This window comes from Chrysochloris asiatica, unplaced genomic scaffold (genome assembly GCF_000296735.1).
Source record: "Chrysochloris asiatica unplaced genomic scaffold, ChrAsi1.0 scaffold00318, whole genome shotgun sequence".
Lineage (NCBI taxonomy): Eukaryota > Metazoa > Chordata > Mammalia > Afrosoricida > Chrysochloridae > Chrysochloris > Chrysochloris asiatica.
In genome coordinates, this window is record NW_006408836.1 from 233,357 (window position 1) to 255,951 (window position 22,595).

Sequence of the window (22,595 nt, forward strand, 5' to 3'; positions counted from 1 at the left end):
GGGGTTTGAATCACAGATGGATGTGTGACTGAATGTTGCTTGACCAGATGTTATGTGGCACATGAGAATATTGGGAATTACTTGCCTATTTACATATGGTATTTCAAGGAATGAGTACTTTATTAATGTCAATTGTAGCCACCTCAGAGAATATCACTTTTTGACACTTAGGGACCACCAGTCCCTTGAAAGAAAGAAGTCTAGGTAAAGTCTGCCTCTGAGACTTAGGTGAGATGTAACAGAGAGCCTACTACCTAAGAAACAGAGGGAGGACTTTGTGCCGTCAGGAGACCTGTGCATGTGCTCACATGTGTCAGGCTTAGAAATTGCATAAAAAGGGTTTTAGAGCTAATATGTCTACAAACTTGGGAGTCTGAGTCACTCTTTTGCACTTATTACCATGTGGCTTAGCAAATAATATGTAACAAATCAAACTCAATGACAAAAATGTACATATATGACCTCATAGTTTCTGTGGGTTTGGAATGGCATTTTAACTAATTTTTTAACATTCCAGTTATTACTTTTCAATTTCTTGCCTACCAATTAAATGTCCTGATTGGTTATATCTGAAACATTCTCTCAGTTTGGCAGAGTGATCCCTGCCATCAATCCAATGCCTACTCAGAGAGAGGCCTGTCTTGTATTTATAGTATTTGCCCCTTCTCTTAGAAGTTGGTTGTTGTTTTTGTTAGGTGCCATCAAGTTGGTACCGACTCATAGTGACCTTATGCACAACAGAAAAAAAGTACTGCCTGGTCCTCTGTCAACCTCACAATCATTGCTACTTTTGAGCACATTGGTGCTGCCACTGTGCCAATCCATCTTGTTGGAGGTCTTCCTCTTCTTCTCCAACCCTCCATTTTACCATCCTTCTCCAGGGACTAGTCCCTCCTGATAACAAGGGTCCTAGTAATTTAATAGCAGGATCTAAAAGTCAATTTGTAGGATGGAAGGGTGACAGAGAGAATGGCGCCTCATAAAATTACAGGTCTGATTGACAAAAAGTAAAATATAATATATGAGACTTTCTCACATTGCAGTTTACAAAAGAGAAGGTAGTGGCATAAATGGAAAAAGAAAAAAGTCTTATTAAAAATAGAAAAACAATCCAGATTCAGCCACCATCATATATAATAGAAAGTCACACATGTAGACTATAAAACCACACCATGTCTGCATAAAAGCTTCAAAGGGCAATGTGCTGTATCTGAAGTGTCTAGTTGTTGTTGTTGTTGTTAAGTGCCCTCGAGTCAGTTCTGACCCATAGTAACCCTGTATAGGGTTTTCAAGGAGCGACTGGTGAGTTGAACTGCTGACCTTATGGATCAAACCAACTTTTCAGGCCAGCGCATTAACCCACAATGCCTCACAAGGACTCCGAAGGATCTAGAGACCTAGGGAATTCTACTCAGGGTTTTGTAGGTAGTTGAGTTACAGGTTGTAGCTCACTATCCACAAGCCAATTATTGTTGTGGAAACCACTAGACTGTAACTGCATACATATACAGTCCCTCATCCCACATACCTTATTTTAGTGGCTGCAGGTACAACAGGGGCTAGAGGAGAAAAAGAGAGAATAAGGAAAGGGGAAGAGAAAACTAGGAAAAAAAGTGATGAAAAAGAAGTACTGCTTCTATAGTTTATCTTTTCTTAGCAGCCTAAACTAAGTCATTGCCTGGGAATTAAAAAAAAAAAAAAAATGTTCAAGATTATCAAGTAATAGAATGTAACTTTATATGACTAGACTTCAGTGGCAGTGACTCGATTATTAAATAATGATGCGAATGGTTTATATTTGGCCAAAACCAAATATAAATGTAATAATTTTTAAACATGTCCATAGATTTTTATCCTTCTTAGTTCAAAAGGTGGCATCTGATTTTCTTCCCCTTGAATGAGAGCTGTGCTTAGTACTTTGTTTCTAAGGAACAGACAGTGGTAGATGCGATAATATATGATTTCTAAGTCTGGGTCATGAAAGGTACTGTAGTTCCCTCCTTCAACTCTCTCTCACTTATTCTGAGTGAAGCCAGCTGTCATGCTGAGAAGACATATAAGTAGTCCTATGGAGAGATCCACATGAAGAAAAACTGAGGTTTTCCTGACATCAAGCAAGGAGGTAAGCAGTCTCTGTGTGATTTTATTATTATTATTATTTTAGGAAGCAGATATTCCAGCCCCATTCAAACCTTCAGATAATGACAGCTCCAGTGGCATCTTAGTTGCACCCTTAGTTGATCCTCAGTCAGAACACCCAGATAATCTGTACCTGAATATTTAACCTTCAGAAAGTGAGATGGTACATGTTTGTGGTTTTAAATTGCTAAATCTAATACTTTAAGTTTATTAAGTGAGATGATAAATGTTTTTGTTTTAAGATCCAACAATATATCACTAACATACATAATGCTCAAAACAGAGATCAACTGCTGATTAGAAAATTCATTGATTATAGTTTCATTTCAGTATCTATCAATTCTATTCATGTGCTTCCCTGGACTTTAGTGCTTTTGTTCAGTCAGTGGTGGTTGTCAGTGGAGAGAAAGGTGACTAACATTAATAGAAACATCTTAATGGTTTCCTCTTTCATTTTACAAAACAAGAACCTTAGCCCAGTGACTGAGAATTAAGTCAGAGGATAAACATTAAAATTCATAATAGAAAAGAAAGGATTATTTCATGTTCAAATTCTTTTATTATTTATAAAATAAGCCTGTCTTCAGTTTTTCAGTTACCAAGTTAATACACTTCTTATGCCAAAGATAGCTGTCTTAGTATATCAAATAACTTTATAATAGGAAAAATGTGAGATTTTTCCAAACAAAACAAGACAAAAACCTAGAACTTGCTTTTGATGTGTCCAGATGGGAATAGGTGGATTGCTCCCAAATATGTTCAAGCCTAGAACGTTTTTTTCTAGTGAAACAATGTAGAAGAAAATTAAAATTCTGAGTAGACGATTCTTTGAACTACAGACAATTCTGTGTAATGCCTCAGTCATATGCTATTGTTAAGTTCGATGGGGTCAGTTCCAATGCATAGTGACCCTGAAGAAGGTTTCCAAGAAGTGGCTGGTGGGTTTGAACCTCCAATGTTGTGTCTAGCAGTCCCATGCTTATCCTACAATGCTATATGGGGTACCTATAATATTATGTGAAGGAGCCTTGATGACACAGAAGTTATGTGCTTGGCTACTAACCTAAATATCAGTAGTTTAAACCACCCCCCCTGCCACTCCCTGGAGAAAAGATGTGGCAGTCTGCTTCAATAAAGACTTACATCTTTGGAAACCCTAGTGTCAATTCTATTCTGTCCTATAATGTCACTGTGGGTCATAATAGACTCAACCTCAGTGGTTTTGCTGTTGTTGTTATTGTCTTTGGTATAATATGTTTTATTTTGTTCTGTTTTGCAGTTTTCCAAAGAGAAGAAGATACAATGATTGTTTGCTGCCTCTGAAAAATTTGACTGGAAGATCTGATATTTAATTTGTTTGACTGTTCTGGAGTAAAAAGCCCTGGATATAGAGATTTCTGGATAGTTAGAAACATCCTGATCTAAGAGCTGGTCTGAAAATATGCTCACCTGATTACTTTTTGATGTTAGATGCCATTGAGTTGGTACCAACTCATAGCAACCCTATTCTCAACAGACCAAAACACTGTCAGGTCCTGAAACAACTTCACAATCATTGGCACATTTGTGTCCATCACTGCTGCCACTGTGCTAATCCATCTCGTTGGGGGTCTTCCTCTTTTCTCCTACCCTCCATTTTACCAAACATGATATCCTTCTTCAGGGATTAGTCCCTCCTGACAAAGTATCCTAAGTATGAGGGATGAAATCTGGCTATCCCGGCTTCCAAAGAACATTCTGGCTGTATTTCTTCCAACACAGTAGGTTTGTTCTTTTGGTAGACCATGGTACTTTTAACATTCTCCTCCAACACCATAGCTTAGATGCATCAATTCTACAGACTCCCTTATACACTATCCAATTTTCACATGTAAGTGACGTTACTGAAAATACCATGGCTTAGGTCAGGAGCACCTTAGTTCTCAGACTGACATCTTTACTCTTGAACACTTTAAAGAGGTCTCGTGGAAAAGATTTGCCTAATGAAATATACGTCATTTGATTTCTTGACTGCTGCTTCCAAGAGTTTTGATGGTCGACCCTAGAAAAATGAAGTCTTTTACAACTTCAATCTTTTCTCATTTATATAGATATTATCTATTGATCCAGTGGTGAAGATTTTTGTTTCCCTACATTAAAGTACAACCCATACTGAAGGCTGTGGTCTTTGATCTTATATCTCTCCTCTTTGTCTTTTGTTGTTGTTAAATGTTGTCTTGTCAGTCCCAGCTAGATAGGGTTTCCAAGGAGTAGCTGGTGAGTTTGAACCACCAACATTGTGGTTTAAATCAACCTTGTGGTTCAATACAGAGTCAAACCACGATGCTCACTTGAGCTATTGCAGCATTCCAGTTATCTTGCTTAAATGTGACAAAGCCTAAGACTTAATACCCAAAGACCCTTTCCAATGGAGCAACTAGCAGAAATAAACCAATACAATGTGGGAAAACTATGACATAAGAAATGAGACCAAGAGACTGTGGTCTAAGGAAGTGATTCCCAATGTTGCCATTGCTTAACCATGGGCACGTTTTTCCTGAACCATGCCCAAATTAGAAATAAAAGAACAAAGATAGTAGCTTTCAAGAAGAAAAATCGAATCCATTAAAACATCTGTCTTAGTTCCCTTAGTTGTAACAAAACCCTCAAAACAGGTAGTTTTAAAGAACATAAAATTATTTTCTCACAGTTCTAGTTACCAGGAGTCTAAATTTAAGATATGGCAGTGTCATGCTTTCTCTTTCTGCTCTAGGGGAAAGTTTTTCCTGTCTTTTTCAGCAACTCGTAGCCCAGATACTTTTTTGGCATTCTTTGGTTTATAGATGGATCTTCAGTGGTCTTCTCTTTTATTAACAATTGACACAGATTGAATCAGGGTTCACTCTAATCTGTTATAATGTCATGTAAACCTGAAATATAACATCTTTAAAGACCCTATTTCCAAACAAGTTTATGTTAAAACATTTAAACATCTTTTTTTGAGGGAAACAATTCAACCATAACAACAGTCTTTTGATGCAATTTTACATTTATCCTATTTGTCAGAGTCTTATATTATCCTTTGTTATATGAAGCGATCATTTTACATTTGTTGTTTATAAATGTGCTGACTGTGAAATAAAAATTTAAAATATAGCAGCCTTATGTACCTCTTCAAATTTCATTATTTATCCATGAAATACTTGACACTTTGAATGATTGACTGGTACTCAAAATTGCAAATGAATGAATGAATGAAGCAGTCAATTTATCAGTGGATGAATAAAAGAAACAATGGTGATGATAGGAAATTGGTGTCAGTTAGGGATGTGACCCAAGTATTGGGCACACGGAGGAAATTATAAATGTTTGAACCCCCTTGGTAATGGGATATAGTAAGAAATCATTAATGACTCATTTTGTCTTCAAATATTATACTAAAGACTCTAGTCTCATTATCTTTAAACTTACCAAACTTATGTGATCACCAAACCTCTCTCATTAGACCTGGAACAAGGCATTTGGAAATTAAACTTGAGATTGTGCATTCCAGGTCCCAGAAGACAGAAACAGTGTATAGAGACTCTTATACCATTTATTTTCACAGACAGTGGGTGTGAACATTTTCTGTAACTCATGTAGGAATCTATTGTTGTTTTTGTTAAGTGTCGTCAAGTCAGTTCAAACTCATAGTGATCCTATAGAGGGTTTCTGAAAAGCAACTGGTGAGTTTGAACCACCGACCTTGTGGTTCAAACCAACCTTGTGCTTATAGTACAGTGCCACACCAGGACTCCAAAATGTACTCTACATTTATAGAGTAATAAATATATAGCCTTTCAAATTATACAATCCCTAAAGAAACTCCTGCCATTTAGGTCCCTTTGGCAGTTCTTCTGAGAGTTTTGGACAGAAGTGACATTTCCATGAGAAACTAAAAAGCAGTCCTAGTATTTATTGAATACCTCCTATGTTATGGATGGACCCTTGGTGTGGTGCTATAAGACCAGCACTGGATTGTGAACCCCAAGTTCAACAGTGCAAATTCACCAGCTGCTTCTCAGAAATCCTGTGCAGGGCCACAATGCGTGGGAACTGACTCAACAGCACAAAACAACAACAACAACCATGTTACGGAGTCCAGTGAGACACTGTAGGATAAGCACTGGCCACAAGGTCAGTTTAAACTGCAAGGTTGGTGGGTTAAAACACACAAGCAGCCCCTCAAAAATCCTTTACAGAGTCACTAGGAGTCAGAAACGATTCTATGGCACTAACAACAACAATACTATGATGTGCTTTGTTAGGCAACATTCTAAGCATTTTGTAGGTATTAAGATAATCAATCATCCCTAAAATAAAGACTTTCTATTCCTAACTTTGGAATTACTTTGTTTTGTAGAACAGGACTTCTAGAAGAAAGTGTTTATCCAGTGTATGAATGGTTACATAATTGTCATCTCTTTTTTTATCTCTAATACTGTAATTCCAGATGTCAATGGCTGACCTGCCTGAATTTCTGCCTGCTATTATGATGTCTGCAAGTATCATTGTTCTGCCTTAGAAGACTAATCTAACCCCCAAGCAAGACCTTTATCGTTGCCATATGACCTGTCTTTTACTGAACACATTGTGATTATGAGTCACTTTCTTTTTATATGCGTTTTCTTTGTTCTTCCTTCCTTAAGGTAAAATACCTCAAAATCACTAATCTTTGAGGAATTTTCACCATATTGAACATGTACAGGTTTATTAGTTTGTTGATGTTCAATTTAATTTACATCTGTCAATATTAACCTTCATTTCCATTTTATAGCAAAGAGTTCACATGAGAAAGATAATCTCCCCAGGTATCTCTGTTGGTTCCTTATTATTTGTTTTGTTCTTGATTAGGTTATAATCAAATGCAACCATTTTATGGTTGGGAAATTTTCCAGACAAGAGAACAAATATATTTTTAAATCTATTGAAAATTCATAATACTGTGAGAGTAGACACCTATTAATTAGTTAAACTACTTATTTCACATTCATATTGATTGCATTACAAAAGGATTCCTAGCATGGCACTGTAGGATAAATACTGACTCCTAACCACAAGGTTGTCAGTTCAAACCCACCGGTTGTACCCCAGAAACCCTATAGAGGTTTGCTATGAGTAAGAGCATTACACAAGGGAGTCCAGGAAGTTCAATAGTTAAGTAGTTGGATGCTAACCGAAAAGGCAGTGGACTGAACACACCAGTTGCCCTGCAGGAAAAAAAAAATGTGGAGATCTCTACTCTGTAAAAATGTATAGCCTTGGAAACTCTATGTAGTCGTTATACTCTGTCTTATTGGGGTTATGAGTCTGAATCAACTCACCAACAATAGCTTGAGTTTGGACATTTAAGCAAGGTCCTAAAATAGATTGTATTTCTTGTGTTTTTGTTGTTAGGGAGCATCAAGTTGGTCCCAACTCACAGTGACACTACACACAACAGAAGAAAACATGGCCTAGTAGTACTGTGCCATACTCACAATTTTTGTTATGTTTGAGTCGATTGTTGTTACCACTCTGTCAATCCATCTTGTTGGGCGTATTCCTATTTTTCACTGACCCTCCATTTTTCAAGTATATTGTCCTTTTTCAAGGACTAGTCCTTCCTGATAGTATGTCTGAAATATAAGACGATATCTTGCCATTCTGACTCTAAGGAGCAACACTTCATCCAAAAAGAGTTAGTTTGCAGCAGACTTGCCTAAGATAATACACCTCTTGATTTTTTGACTGCTGCTTCCATGAGTATTGATGTTTGATCCAAGCAAAATGAAGTCTTTGACAACTTCTATTTTTTTTCTCCATTATTCATGATGTTACTTATTGGTCCAGTGGTAAGGATTTTTGTTTTCTTTACATTGAGGTATAATTCACATTGAAAACTCTAATCTTTGCTCTTCATCAGTAAGTATCTCAAGTCCTCTTCACTGTCAGCAAGGCTGTATCATCTACATATCACAGGTTGTTAATTAGTCTTCCTCCAATCCTGATGTCACATTTTTCTTCATATAATCCAGCTTCTCAGATTATTTGTTCTGCATACAGATTGAATGAGTATGGTTAAAGAATATAACTCTGGCACACACCTTTCCTAATTTTAAACCATTTGATGTTCCCTTTTTTCTGTTTGAACAACTGCCTCTTGGGTTATGTACAGGTTTCTCACAAACATAATTAAGTGATCCAGAATACTCATACTTCACAATGTTGTCCATAGCTTGTCATGAATAATACAATTCAGAGTCATTGTGTAGTCAGTAAAGCACAGGTAAACATCTTTCTGGCATTCTCTACTTTCAATCAAGATCCATCTGACATCAACAATAATATCCCCCATTTCATGTTTTCTTTTAAATCCGGTTTGAAACTCTGTCAATGTATGGTTGTAGCCAATTTTGTATTACATTTAGTAAAATTTTACTCACATGCGATCAATGACATTATCTAATGATTTCCACATTCTGTTGGGTCACCTCTCTTTGCAATGGTCACAAATACGGATTTCATCCAGTCAGTTGACCAGGTAGTTAGCTTCCAAATTTCATGGCATTCATGAGTGTGTGTCTTTAGTGCCACATCAGTTTGTTGAAAGATTTCAATTTGTATTCTAGCAATTCCTGGTGCCTTGTTCTTAGCCAACGACTTCAATGCACCTTGGACTTCTTCATTCAGGATTATTGCCTCTTGGCCATATACAATCTCTTGAAATGGTTGAACAGCAAACATTTCTTTTTGGGGCAGTGACTGTGTGTATTCCTTTATCTTCTTTTGATGCTTTCTGCATCATTCAATAATATGCCCATTGTTGTTGTTGTTAGGTGCCATCGAGTCGGTACTGACTCATAGCAAAACAAAACGAAACACTTCCCAGTCCTGGGCCAACCTCACTATTGTTGCCACACTTGAGCCCATTGATGCTGCCACTTTGCCAATCTATCTCATTGGGTGTCTTCCTCTTTTTCTCTGATCCTCCAACTTACCAAACACGATCTCCTTTTCCAGTGACTGGCCCCCTGACATTATGTTTCAACTATGAGAAATGCAGTCTGGCCATCCTGGCCTCCAAGGAGCACTCTGGCTGCACTTCTTCCAACACAGATCTGTTTATTCATTTGGCAGCCCATGGCACTTTAAATATTCTCCTCCAACATCATAACTCAAAAGCATCAATTCTTCTACAGTCTTCCTTATTCACTATCCAGTTTTTGCATGCAAATGAGGTTATTGAAAATACCATGGCTTGGGTCAGGTGCACCTTAGTCCTCAAGCTAACATCTTTGCTCTTCAAAACTTCAAAATTTTGTGAAACAGATTTGCCTAATGTAATATGTTGTTTGATTTCTTGACTACTGCTTCCATGAATGTTGATGGTTGATCCAAGAAAAATGAAATCCTTGACAACTTCAATCTTTTCTCCATTGATAAGAATGCTGTTAATTGGTCCGATGGTGAGTATTGGTGTTTTATTTACATTGAGATGTAATGCATGTCAAAGGTTATGGTCTTTGATCTTCATCAGTAAGTATTTTAAGTTTTCATCACTTTCAGGATGCAAAGATATATCATCTGCATATCACAGCTTGTTAATGAATCTCCCTCCAATCCTGATGCCACGTTTTTCTTCATATAACCCAGCTTCTCAGATTATTTGCTCAGCATGCAGGTTGAGTAAGTATGGTGAAAGAATACAACCCTGTCACACAGTTGGTAGAATTCTTTAATTACATCCTTGCTGGGTTTAGTGGTTGGTTTGTAAATTTGAATAATAGTGGTATTAATTGGTGTTTTTTGTAGGCATATGTATATTATCTATTACACATAGCATTGTACTTCATGACTGATCTTGATATGTTGTTCTTTTTGATGATGAATGCGACACCATTCCTCTTCAATTTGTCATTCCCAGCAGAGTAAGTCTGTGATTTTTAGATACAAAATGGTCAATACCAGCCCATTTCAGTTCACTAATGCCTTGGATATTGATATTTATGTGTTGCACTTCATTTTTGACAATTTCCAATTTTCCTAGATTCATACTTCGTACATTCCATGTTCCAATTATTAATGGACATTTACAGCTGTTTCTCTTCATTTTGAGTTGTGTCTCATCAACAAATGAATTTCCCAAGAGCTTACTCCATTCACATCATAAAGGTCAATTCTACTTTGAAGAGACAGCTCTTCTCCAGTTGTATTTTGAGTGTCCAAACTTAGGGGTTCATCATCTGGCACTACATCTGACAATATTCTGGTTCTCTTCATCATGTTTCAATATCCAATATTCTGGTGCTGACAGCCTTCTTATTTTGCAAAGTAGTTCTCACTTCATTATAGAAAGGCTCATTGTTCAAAAGTTATTTTATGCTATGGAGCAGTTTTACAAATTTTATATAATTGGAACTCTTGAAAAATGAACATTTAAACCCAATCTAAAATATAAAACAATATAAAATAGCCTAAAACAGAGCTCTTGCTAAAGAATATTGTCTTAGTTGTCTAGTTCTGCTAGAAAAGAAATAACATGAGTGGATGAGTTAAACAAGCAAGTTTGTTCTTGTGTACTGTTAAGTTAATTCTGACTAATAATCATAGCAACCCTGTATAAGGTTTCCAAGAGCAGCTGGTAGACTCAAACAGTCAACCTTGCAGTTGCCAGTCCAGTGCTTAACCTACAGCCTCACACCAGGCGTCACCATTTAGAAGGCTGGTGAGTTTGAACCACTGACCTCATGGTTAGTAGCCCAGTGCTTATCAAGGTGTTGGTTCTGGGAGATTTTTCTCTGTGTTGTCTCTGAAGGAAGATTACTCTTTTGAGCTTCTGTTGCCGAGAAATTTTCAGGTGACTTGACATTTCCCCTAACCCCAATCTTTACTCCACTCATTTAATCTCTTTTGCATCTCAAAATATATGTATTCAAACACACTCTATACACTAATACTTCCTCATTAACATGATAAAGATAGCCCATTCCCAAGTGGAATTATTACCCTATACATAAAAATTAGGATTTACAACACACAAGGAGAGTGTTTTTGGAGGACATGTGGCACAACATGATAGGCACTAGACTGGGAACCACAAGGTCAGTTGTTCAAATCCACTAGCTGTCCCTTGGAAATCCTGGATATATAGTGTGAAATTCATTACATCATATTGTGTCTCAAGTTTTTATGCTCTGGAACAGTACCTCATCAGCAGTTGTTTGGTTTTGCAACTCTACGTCACCTAACAACACAACAACAAGCAAGTAATATTTTGCTTAAGAAAATTTAAAAACATTACATTGATAAGGAACTGCCAGAGGTTCAAGCTGTATTCAGACAAAGACATGGAAAGAGAGATATCATTTTGAAGCCAGATGAAGATCAAACAGCCTTAAATATGGGTTGTACCTCAATATAAAGTAAACAAAAATCCTCACCAATGGACCAATAAATAACATAATGATAAATGAAGAAAAGATTGAAGTTATCAAAGATTTTCTTTTGCTTGGTTCCAATACCAACACTCTTGGAAACAGCAGTCAAGAAATCAGAAACATTACATTAGACAGTTCTGTTGTACAAGATCTTTAAAGTGATCAAGAGAAAAAGATGTCAGTTTCAGGACTAAGATTCACCTGACCCAAGCCATGGTATTTCTAATAGCTTCATATGCCTTTAAAAGTTGAACAGTGAATAAGGGAGGCTATAGAAAAATTGATATATTTGAGTTATAGGGTTGGAGAAGAGTATTAAAAGTACCAAGGTCTGTTAGAAGAATAAACAAATCTATGTTTGAGGGAGTACAGTCAGAGTATTCCTTAGAGGTCAGGATGGTGAGACTTTGTCTCTCTGTTTGGACATGTTACCAGGAGGGACCAGTCCCTGGAGAAGGACTTCACACTTGGTAAAGTGGAGGATCTGCAAAAAAGAGGAAGCTATCCAACGAGATAGAGCAGCAGACTGGCAGCAGCAATGGGCTCAAGCATAACAGTGATTATGAGGATTGCACAGGACTGGGCAGTGTTCTGTTGTGCATAGGGTCACTATGAAGCAGAACTGATTTGAGGGCACCAAACAATGGCATTAGCAAAAACCAAACAAACAAACAAAAAAAACCAAAGGTGTGATGCTATGGAATAAGCACTGAACTGTTAATCGCAAGGTAGGCTGTTCAAGCCCAGCAACCCCTTCTCAGAAGCCGTATACAGCGTCACTATGAGGTAGAACCCATTCCATAGCAGATAATAATGATAGCACTTATTCCTTTATTGTATAATTTAAAATAAAGAAAAAGAGAGAATGGGTGGAAGGAAGGAAAGAAAGGAGAAATGAAGACAGGAAAACGGGAAGAAAGGAAAGATGGAAAATATGAATGGAGACATGAAGGAAGGAAGGGGGAAAAAAAATCAAAGTCTCAAATTTGGTGTACCAGACCCCTTGTTTCCTCATCCTCTATTGTCTGAAAAATTACTAAATCTCCAAACCAAATGACCTGTCACTAGTTTGCCACCACTCCAGTATGCCCTCCAGAAGACAGAGTTGATTATGTGACTCCTCTACACAGACACTAAATGGACCTGTGTAGTTTAAAATAAATCCCAAACTCCTTGTTGCTGTTGTTGTTAAGTGTCATTGAGTTGGTTCTGACCCATAGCAACCCTGTATGGGGTTTCCAAGGAGTGACTGCTGAGCTTGAACCACCGACCTTGTAGTTCAAAGAGATTTTGCAGTCCATTACATTAACCCACAGCGCCATATCTGGACTCCTTAGTAAACCCCAATTTTCTTTTCAGCTTCAATTTTTATCTCTTCCATGTGTATTGAATGCTTTATTTTTGGTCAAACATAGCATTCCTTGCCATAGCTCTTGGTTTTGTACATGCTCTTTTTTCTTTTTTGAGTTTTCTCCAACTTTATGTTGAAAAGCCCTACTCATTTTAAAGAACCAGCTGGATTGATACCAGTTGTAAAGCTTACCTTTATGCCATTCCTCCAAGGTTGATTACTTCTCTTTGGAACACTGGTGGCAGAGTGGGTTAAGCATGGGCTGCTAACAGCAAAGTTAGCAATTCAAAGCTAATGACAGTTCTGTAAGAGAAAGGTGAAACTGCCTCTAAATATTTACAGTTTTAGAAATGCTAAGAAGCAGTTCTACTCTGTTATTTAAGGTAAGTATGAAATCAATGTGATTGCAGTGGCTTTTGCTTTGCTTTTTCTTATATATATAATACCATGTACACATTATATTGTGTCCCAACAAAAGATATGTTGAAGTTTTAACTCTCATACCTGTGAATATGAACCTGTTTGGAAATAAGGTCTTTGAAGATGTCATCAATTAGTTTAACATGAGGTCATGCTGGAGTAAAATGTGTCTAAGTCCTACCTAACTGGTGTTATAAAATAGAAGATACACAGAGGCAGATATAATGGCCATGTGGAGATGTACTTAAGCAAATCATTTGGGGAGTGATCAAATAGGAGACAGAGACAGAAGAGTTTCCCTCTCACAGAATTCAAAAGGATTTACCATGGCTAATAGACCAATTAGAACTTCCAGCTTCCAGAACTGTGAGATATAAATGTCTGTTCTTTAAAGCTACCTACACTGTGATATTTTGTTATGGCAGGTCTGGGAAGCTAAGGCAATCACTTTTTGCCATTATATTGCAAAACAGTCCTAGCCAAAGTAATTCAAATGGAATCTTTTAGACTTAAGAGGCAAAACAGGGAGCAGTGCAGAAACCTGCAGGCAATTTACAGAGACAAAAGTGTGGGTATTCTTAATTTTTTAAATGTTTCCTTCTTTTCTGTTTCTCTTTCTACTCATTTTCTCTCTGGTGATCAGAGATGAGACCTGTATGAGCAGACATCCCCAGCAAAGGTCCTATGCCACACAGTTTCCCCAGCTAAGCACAGAATCAAAGAGGGAGAAGGAAACAGAAAGAGCCTGTGCCAGCAGTCTCCCCCAAACCGGGTCTGGCCAGACATTGAATGGGTCTAACTAGGAGATCTGGTAGCGTAGTGGTTACGAATTGGGCTGCGAACCACAAGGTCAGCAGTTCGAAACTACCAGCCACTCCGTGGGAGAAAGATGAGGCTTTCTACTCCCATAAAGATTTGCACCCTCAGAAACTCTGTACAAGGTCACTATGGGTCAGAACCCACTCGACGGCACTTAACAACAACAACAAACTAGGAGAAAACAGCTGAACAGACTTGAGACACAATAGGAACATTGTTAGATTCCACAGGTCGCTTTGAAGGCCACAGTCCATTGTTGTTGTGGTTGTTAAGAGTCATTACGTCGACATCAACTCAAACGCAACATTGCCTGGTGCTGAGCCAACTTCAAAATCTTTGCTAAGCCCAAATCCATTGTTGCTGCCACTGTGACAATCCACCTCATCGGGGGTCTTCCTTACCTTCTCCATTCCTCCACTTTACCAAACATGATATTCTTCTCTATGGTCTGGCTCCTCCTGATAATATGTATGAAGTATTAGAGAAAGTCTGGCCATCCTGACATCCAAGGATTATTCTAGTTGTACTTCTTCCAACATAGACTGGTATGTTCTTTTGGCAGTCCATGGTACTTTTAATATTCTACTCCAACAGAATAACTCAAATGTTTCAGTTCTTCTATGGTCTTCTTTATTCACTGTCCAATTTTCATATGCATATGAAGTTATTTTAAATACCATGGCTTGGGTCAGGTGCACCTTAGTCATCAAACTGACCTCTTTCATTTTCAACACTTTAAAGAGGATTATTGCAGCAGATTTCCCTAATGCAATATGTCATTTGATTTCTTGAGTGCTGCTTACGTAAGTGTTCATAGTTGATCCAAGAAAAATGAAGTCTTTGACAACTTCAGTCTTTTCTTCATTTATATGGAGGTTATTTATTGATCCAGTGGCAAGGATTCTTATTTTCTTTACAATGAGATGCAACCCATACCAAAGGCTGTGGTCTTTTATCTTCATCCGTATGTATTTTCAGTACTGTTTGCTTTTCCAAGCAAGGTTTTATCCTCTGCATATTGCAGGCTGTTAATAAATCTTCCTTCAACCCTGATGCAACATTTTTCTTCATGTAATCAAGCTTTTCATATTATTTGGTCAGTATATATATGGGATAAGTATGGTGAAAGAACACAATCCTGGCACACACCTTTCTTAATTTTAATAAATTCTGTGTACCCTTGTTCTGTTCCAACACCTGCCTCTTGGTCTATGTATAGGACCCTCATAAGGTCAATTAAATGTCCTAGAATACTCATTCTCCACAATGTAGTCCATAGCTTGTCATGATCCACACAATTGAAAACAGTTACATAGTCAATAAAGCACAGGTAAACATCTTTCTAGTATTCTTTGCTTACAGTCACAATCCATCTGATGTAATCAATGATATCCCTCATTCCAAGTCCTTTTCTGAATCCAGCTTGAACCTTTGGAAGGTGCTTGAACCTCTGGAAGTTTTTTTTGGCAATGCATGGTTGCAGCCATTTTTTTGTATTAGCTTTAGCAATATTTTACTTGACATGTGAAGTCAATGATATTGTCCACAAATTACTGCATTCCACTGGGCCGTCTCTCTTTGGAATGGGCACAAATATGGATGCCTTTGCTGTCTAATGCATCATATCTATTTTTCAGACGATCTCTAAATTCAAGTGGATATGTTCAAGGTCATATTTTGGCTCTTGTGGACTTGTTTTAATTTTCTTTGGCTTCAGACTGAATTTGGATTATGAACAATTGATGGTCTGTTCCACATTCTGCCCCTGACATTTTTTTGACTGATGATATGGAGCTTTCCCACAGTCTATTCCCACAGATGTAGCCAATTTGATTTCTGTGTGTTGTATCTGGTGAGGTACATGAGTATAGTCATCTTTTATGTTGTTTAAAAAAGGCATTTGCAAAGAAGAAGTCAGTGGTCTTGAAAAATTCTATCATGTAATCTTCAGCATAATTTTTATCACCAAGGCCATGTTTTCCAACAACTGATCCTTCTTCTTTGTTTCTAACTTTTGCATTCCAATCACCTGTACAGTACATTTTGATTGCATGTTTGATCAATTTCAGATTGAATATATTGGTAGAATTTTCCAATTTCATTATCACTGGCTTTAGTGCTTGATGTGTAAATTTGAATAATAGTGGTATTGACTTGTTTTCTTGTAGACATATGGATATTATCCTATCAACGACAGCATTGTATTTCAAGTCAGATCTTGATATGTTCTTTTTGATGATGAATGCTTCTCCATTCCTCTTCAATTTGTCATTCTTGGTCTAGTAAAGCATGTGATTTTCAGATTCAAAATGGCCAATACCATTTTGAATTCCATTGCAACTCACTAATGCCTAGGATATTGATGTTTATGCATTCCATTTCATTTTGATATTTTCATTATTCCTATATCCATACATCATACATTTCATGTGCCAATTATTAATGGATGTCTACAACTGTTTCTTTGCATTTTGAGTTGTGCTCCACTAGCAAATCGAGGTCCCAATGGCTCTACTCCAATCATGTCATCATTGTCAATTCTACTTTGAGGAGGCAGCTCTTCCCCAGTCATATTTTGAGTGCCTTCCAACATAGGGGCTCATCTTCTGGCACTGTATCTGACAATATTCTAGTACTCCTTATGTTGCAAGATTCAAATATTCTGGTGTTGACAGTATTCTACTGTAGTGACTAAATATTTGGAAGTAGTCCATCTCACCTTCTTCCCATTCTGTCTTTTTCTGGAAGATTAGCTGAAACTTATCCACCATGGGTGACCCTGCTGTTATTTAAAGTATACATGGCATAGCTTCCAGAATCACAGTAACACACAAGACACCATAGTATGACAAACTGACAGATGAGTGGTGCTAAAGATTAATTTCCTATGGCTGATTTGTGGCTGTGTTTTATTATTTTAGATTGTTATCATTAGCGCCCCCCCCACACCTAGTTTACTTGTCATCATGTTGTTTTGTCTATGTTTTTATGACTATGTTTTTAGTTTTGTTTTTTGGATCCTCCTTCTATCTTGTGAGAGCACTTTCTCTTCTTATCTCACCCAACAGGTGGCAGCAACTGTGGCCATACAGTCAAGCTAAAATTGCAACCTCTAAATCCTCACCAATTGGGCAAGAGCTAATGCCAGGTATTATACACCAGAACATCTACAACCAATACCAGCTAAAAACACTCTGGATTGAGTTATCTGAACTGTGGATGTAGAAGTCCATCCCCTGATCAAACCTACCAGGAGGCAATTGGATAATGATTAAGAATACACCAACATACACTCATCTATTGAATGCAAATACAACAACATTTCTCAGCAGAAATCATGCAGGCAAGAAGACAATGGAGATATATATATAAAACTCTGAAAGAAAACAAACAAACAAACAAAAAAAACCCCCTGCTAACCAAGAATCATATACTAAGCAAAGGTGTCCTTCAGATATGACAGTGAAATCAAAACATTCTATGATAAATGGAAATTAATGAATTTTGCGAAATTCAAGCCAGCATTTCAAAACATACTAAAGAGAGTTCTTTGGACTGAGATCAACAAGAGCACACACCAACTAGAGACTGATATCTGTGACAACAACACCTGGAACTCTGTCCAGATATGGAAGAGTCCAGAGCAAAAACAAAACTACAAGATTGGAAATAGGGGACCTGGAATGTCAGTCTAGGATCAAGACAAAAGGAAAGAAGAGAAAAATATAGTAACAGAGATCCAGGTGGTAAGAAGTTCAGGTAGAGTTCAGGATAAAATAGACTATTTTAAAATGAGGAAGACATTAATAAAGTTCAGGAAAACCTCAAAGAAACTTAATACATTGCCATACCAGATCACAAAGAGGGAAGCCAAGACTGTGGAGAGATTAAAACTATGATGAAATTGACAAGAAAAAGTACAAAAAAAAAAAAAAAAGAACTCAGCACAAGAAAACATGCAAGATAAAGAAATGAGCAGCACCACACACACACAAAATAAAATAACCACATAATGAAAGTAATTAATCCATCCCTATTGATAATCACATGAATGACATGGATTAAATGCTTCAGTCACTAGACAGAGAACAGCAAAATGCATAAGAAAACAGGACCCTTCCATATGCTGTCTGCAAGAGACACACCTTACACACAAAGACAAAATCAGATTAAAAATTAAAGGATAGAAAAAACAACAACACACCAAGCTAATGTCAATAAAAAATGAGCAAGAGTGGCAATATTAATTTCTGATAAAATACACCTTAAGGCAAAAATCAGTATAAGAGGCAAAGAAGGACATTATTTTATGATTAAAGGGTCAATTGAACAAGAGGACAAAACCATAATAAATATTTATGCTTTCAATGAAATACCCTCAAAATAAATAAATCAAACCCTAATAGAATTGAAGAAATAAATAGACAGCTCTACAAAAATCATATGAGATTTTAATATAACACTTTTGAAAAAGGACAGAACAACCAGAAAGAAACTCAACAAAGACATAGAGGAACTAAACAACACAATCAAATAACTTGAGCTCATAGACTTGTACAGAACATTCAACCAAACAACAAAACAATACATATGATTGTTCAAAGCACAACAAGTCTCAACAAATTTTAAAACATCAAAATACTACAAAACATCTTCTAAGATCAAAATGCCTTAAAATTAGAATTTTTATGATCAAATTTTAAGATCAAGGAAATAAAATTGAGTACTTGGAAACTGACTGACACCCTGCTTAAAAGCAACTGGGTAGCAGAACAAATAAAAAGTGAAACTTAGACATTCCTAGAAACAAATAAGAATGAAAACACAACATATCAAAACCCTTAGGAGCTAAAGCAGTGCTGAGAAGACAATTCATAGCAATAAATGGACACATCCAAGAAGAAGAAAGAATCAAAATCAATATATTAGCACTTCTCCAGCAAATAGAAAAAGACCAGCAAAGTAAACATATAGGCACCAGAAGAAAAAATAAAATAAAATAAAGATTAGAGCAGAAATAAATGAACTAGAAAACAGAAAACAAATAAAAAGAATCAAGATAAGAAGCTGAATTTTTGAAAGGATTAACAAAATTGACAAAACATTGGCATGTCTAACAAAAGAAACAAGAAAGAAGACACAAATAACATGCATAAGAATCCACATGGGTGATGTCACTTCAGAACCAATGGAAATAAAAAGGATAATAGCAGAATACTATCAACAGTTATACTACAACAAATTTGAAAATCTAGAGGAAATGGATACATTTTTGGAAAAATACAACCTACCTAAACTTAAACAGAGTGAAGAAGAAAACTTGAACAGATCTGTAACAAAAGAAGAAATTAGTTAGGTTATCAAAACACTCCCAACAAAAAAAGTCCAGGTTCAAATGTCTTTAGGTCAATTTTATCAAACATTCAGAGATGAGCAAACAGCAATTTTACTCAAATTATTCCAGAATACAGAAAAGAATGGAAAAAATCCTAATACATTTTATGAAGCAAGCATAACACTCATACCAAAACCAGGGAAGGACATTATTAAAATAGGAACTTATAAACCTTCATGAACATAGATGCAGAAATACACAACAAAATCCAAGCCAATAGAATTCAACAACATATGAAAAAATAATACATCATGACCAAACGGGATTTATATCAGGGATGCAAGTGTGGGTCAATATTAGAAAAACAATCAACATAATCCATCATATAAATAAAAAATGAAAAGAACCATATGATCATATTGATCAGTATAGAAAATGCATTTGAAAAATATCCAACACCCATTCTTATTAAAAATACTCAACAAAGTGGGAATTGAAGGGAAATTCCTCAACAAAATTAATAGCCTTGGTTTTTTTTATACATACAAAACCAACAGCCAACATTACTCTCAACAGAGCGAACAGGAACCAGACATGGATGCCAGTTATCTCCACTTCTATTCAATATTGTGGAGTACTGGTGTGGCATTGTAGAATAAAGCACTGGACCACAAAGTCAGTTTGAATTCACCAGCTGTTCCTTAGAAATCCTATACTGGGTTGCTATGAGTCAGAATCAACTCTATGACACTTAACAACAATAAATTCAATACTGTGTTGGAAATCCTAACCAGAGCTATAAGGCAAGAAAGGGGAATTAAATGCATTCAAATGGACAGAGATGAAGTAAAATTCTCTCTATTTGCAGATTATCTGATCATATACATAGCAAATACCAAAGACTCAGGAAAAAAAAAAAATTATATATATATATATTACAACTCATTGGAAGATTCAGCAAAGTGGCAGGATACAAGATCAACATTATTGAATCTGTCAGATTCCTCTATAATAATAAAGATAGTTTTGAAAAGGATTTTAGGAAAATAATAGCATTTATTTAGGAATAAATCTAACCAGAGAAACAAAAGACCTATATAAAGAAAACTACAAAACACTACTACAAAAAACACACAAAAGAGATATACAGAAATAGAATATACCATGCTCGTGAATGAAAGAGTTAACATTGTGAAAATGTCAATACTGCACTAAGTTTTCTACAGATACAATGCAAACCCAATCCAGATTCTAGCAACATTCTTTAGAGATAGAAAAAAATGATCAAGAACTTTATATGGAAAGGAAACAGATGTCAGATAAGCAAAGTACTGCTTAGGAAGAACAAAGTGGGAGACCTCGCCATTACTGATTTTAAAACTCACTACATTGTCACAATTCCTGGTGTGGCACTGTGGGATAATGCGCCAGACTGCAGAACCATTTGAACTGCAAGCTTGGTGGTTCAAGCTCACCCGCTGCTCCTCAGAAACCCTACACAGTGTGGCTATATGGGTTGGAACTGACTCGACGGCACTTAACAACAACAACAACATTGTCACAGTGGTCAAAACAGCCTGGTATTAGTACAATGAGAGATACGTAGATCAATGGAACAAATTGAGCACCCAGAAGTAAATCTATCCACATATAGTCAACTTTGTGGATAGTAAATCTTTGACAAAGGACCCAAATATGTTAAATAGGGAAGAGATAATCTCTTCAACAAATAGTGCTGGCAAAACTAGAAATCAATTTACAAAAGAATTAAACAAGACCCATATCTCATGGCATACACAAAAACTAATTCAGCGTGGATTAAAGACCTAAACGTAAATTCTAGAACTATAAAGATCATCAAACAAACCAGACAAAGACAGACTAGGAAGAACGAGTGATGAACTACTTCCGAATTGCTAGTCACTGCAAACTCTATGAATAGCAGAGAAACACTGTCAGATACAGGACCGGAAGGTGGGAAGGCACTCAGAATACAACTGGGAATAAAAATGCCTCCTCAAAGAAGAGTTGACCATGATGACGTGAATAGAGTTAAGCTTGGGGGAGAAAAGCACACAGAACCTTCATTTGCTGACGGGCCACAACTCAAAATGAAGAGAAACAGCTGTAAACATCCATTGAAAATCGGGACATGGAATGTACAAAGTATGAATCTGGGAAAACTGGAAGTTGTCAAAAATGAAATGGAACGCATCAACATCGATATCTTAGGCATTAGTGAGCTGAAATGGACTGGTACTGGCCATTTTGAATCTGACAACCACATAGTTTACTATGCAGGGAATGACAAATTGAAAAGGAATGGTGTTGCATTCATCGTCAAAAAGAACATATCCAGGTCAGTCATGAGGTATAAGGCTTTAAGTGATAGGATAATATCCATGCGCCTACAGGGAAGCCCAGTTAATACCATTATAATTCAAATTTATGCACCAAACACTAAAGCCAGTGAAGATGAAACAGAAGAATTCTACAACTTCTTCAATCTGAAATTGATCAAACATGCAATCAAGATGTATTGCTCATTACTGGTGATTGGGATGCAAATGTAGGGAGTAAAGAGGAAGGACCAGCATTTGGAAAATTTGGACTTGTTGATAGAAATGATGCTGGAGAATGAATGATAGATTTTTGCAAGTCAAATGATAAGTTTATTTCAAATACCTTCTTTAGACAGCATAACAGACAACTATACACATGGACCTCACCAGATGGAACACATAGAAATAAAATTGACTACATCTATCGAAAGAGAAGATGGAAAAGCTCTGTATCATCAGTGTAAACAAGGCCAGGCACAGACTGTGGAACAGACCATCAATTACTCATATGCAAATTCAAACTGAAGTTGAAGAAAATGAAATCAAACCCATGAGACCCAAAGTATGACCTTGAATTTATCCCACCTGAATTTAGAGATCATCTAAAGAACAGATTTGATGCATTAAACACTAAAGACCAAAGATCAGAAGAGTTGTGGATGACATCAAGAACATCATACATGAAGAGAGCAAAAAGTCATTAAGAAGACAAGAAAGAAGGAAAAGGTCAAAATGAATGTCAGAGGAGACTC

The 22,595-nt window shown here is 36.6% G+C and overlaps 1 protein-coding gene across 1 annotated transcript in view; it reads left to right on the forward strand.

The window, feature by feature from the left end:
• Positions 1-22,595, forward strand: part of LOC102816844 (PRELI domain-containing protein 1, mitochondrial-like) — a 56,441-nt gene that overhangs the window by 18,346 nt on the left and 15,500 nt on the right. The window contains exon 2 of the mRNA XM_006875297.1: positions 17,235-17,314. Coding sequence (XP_006875359.1) covers positions 17,235-17,314 — 80 coding nt within the window. The remainder of the gene's footprint in view (positions 1-17,234; positions 17,315-22,595) is intronic.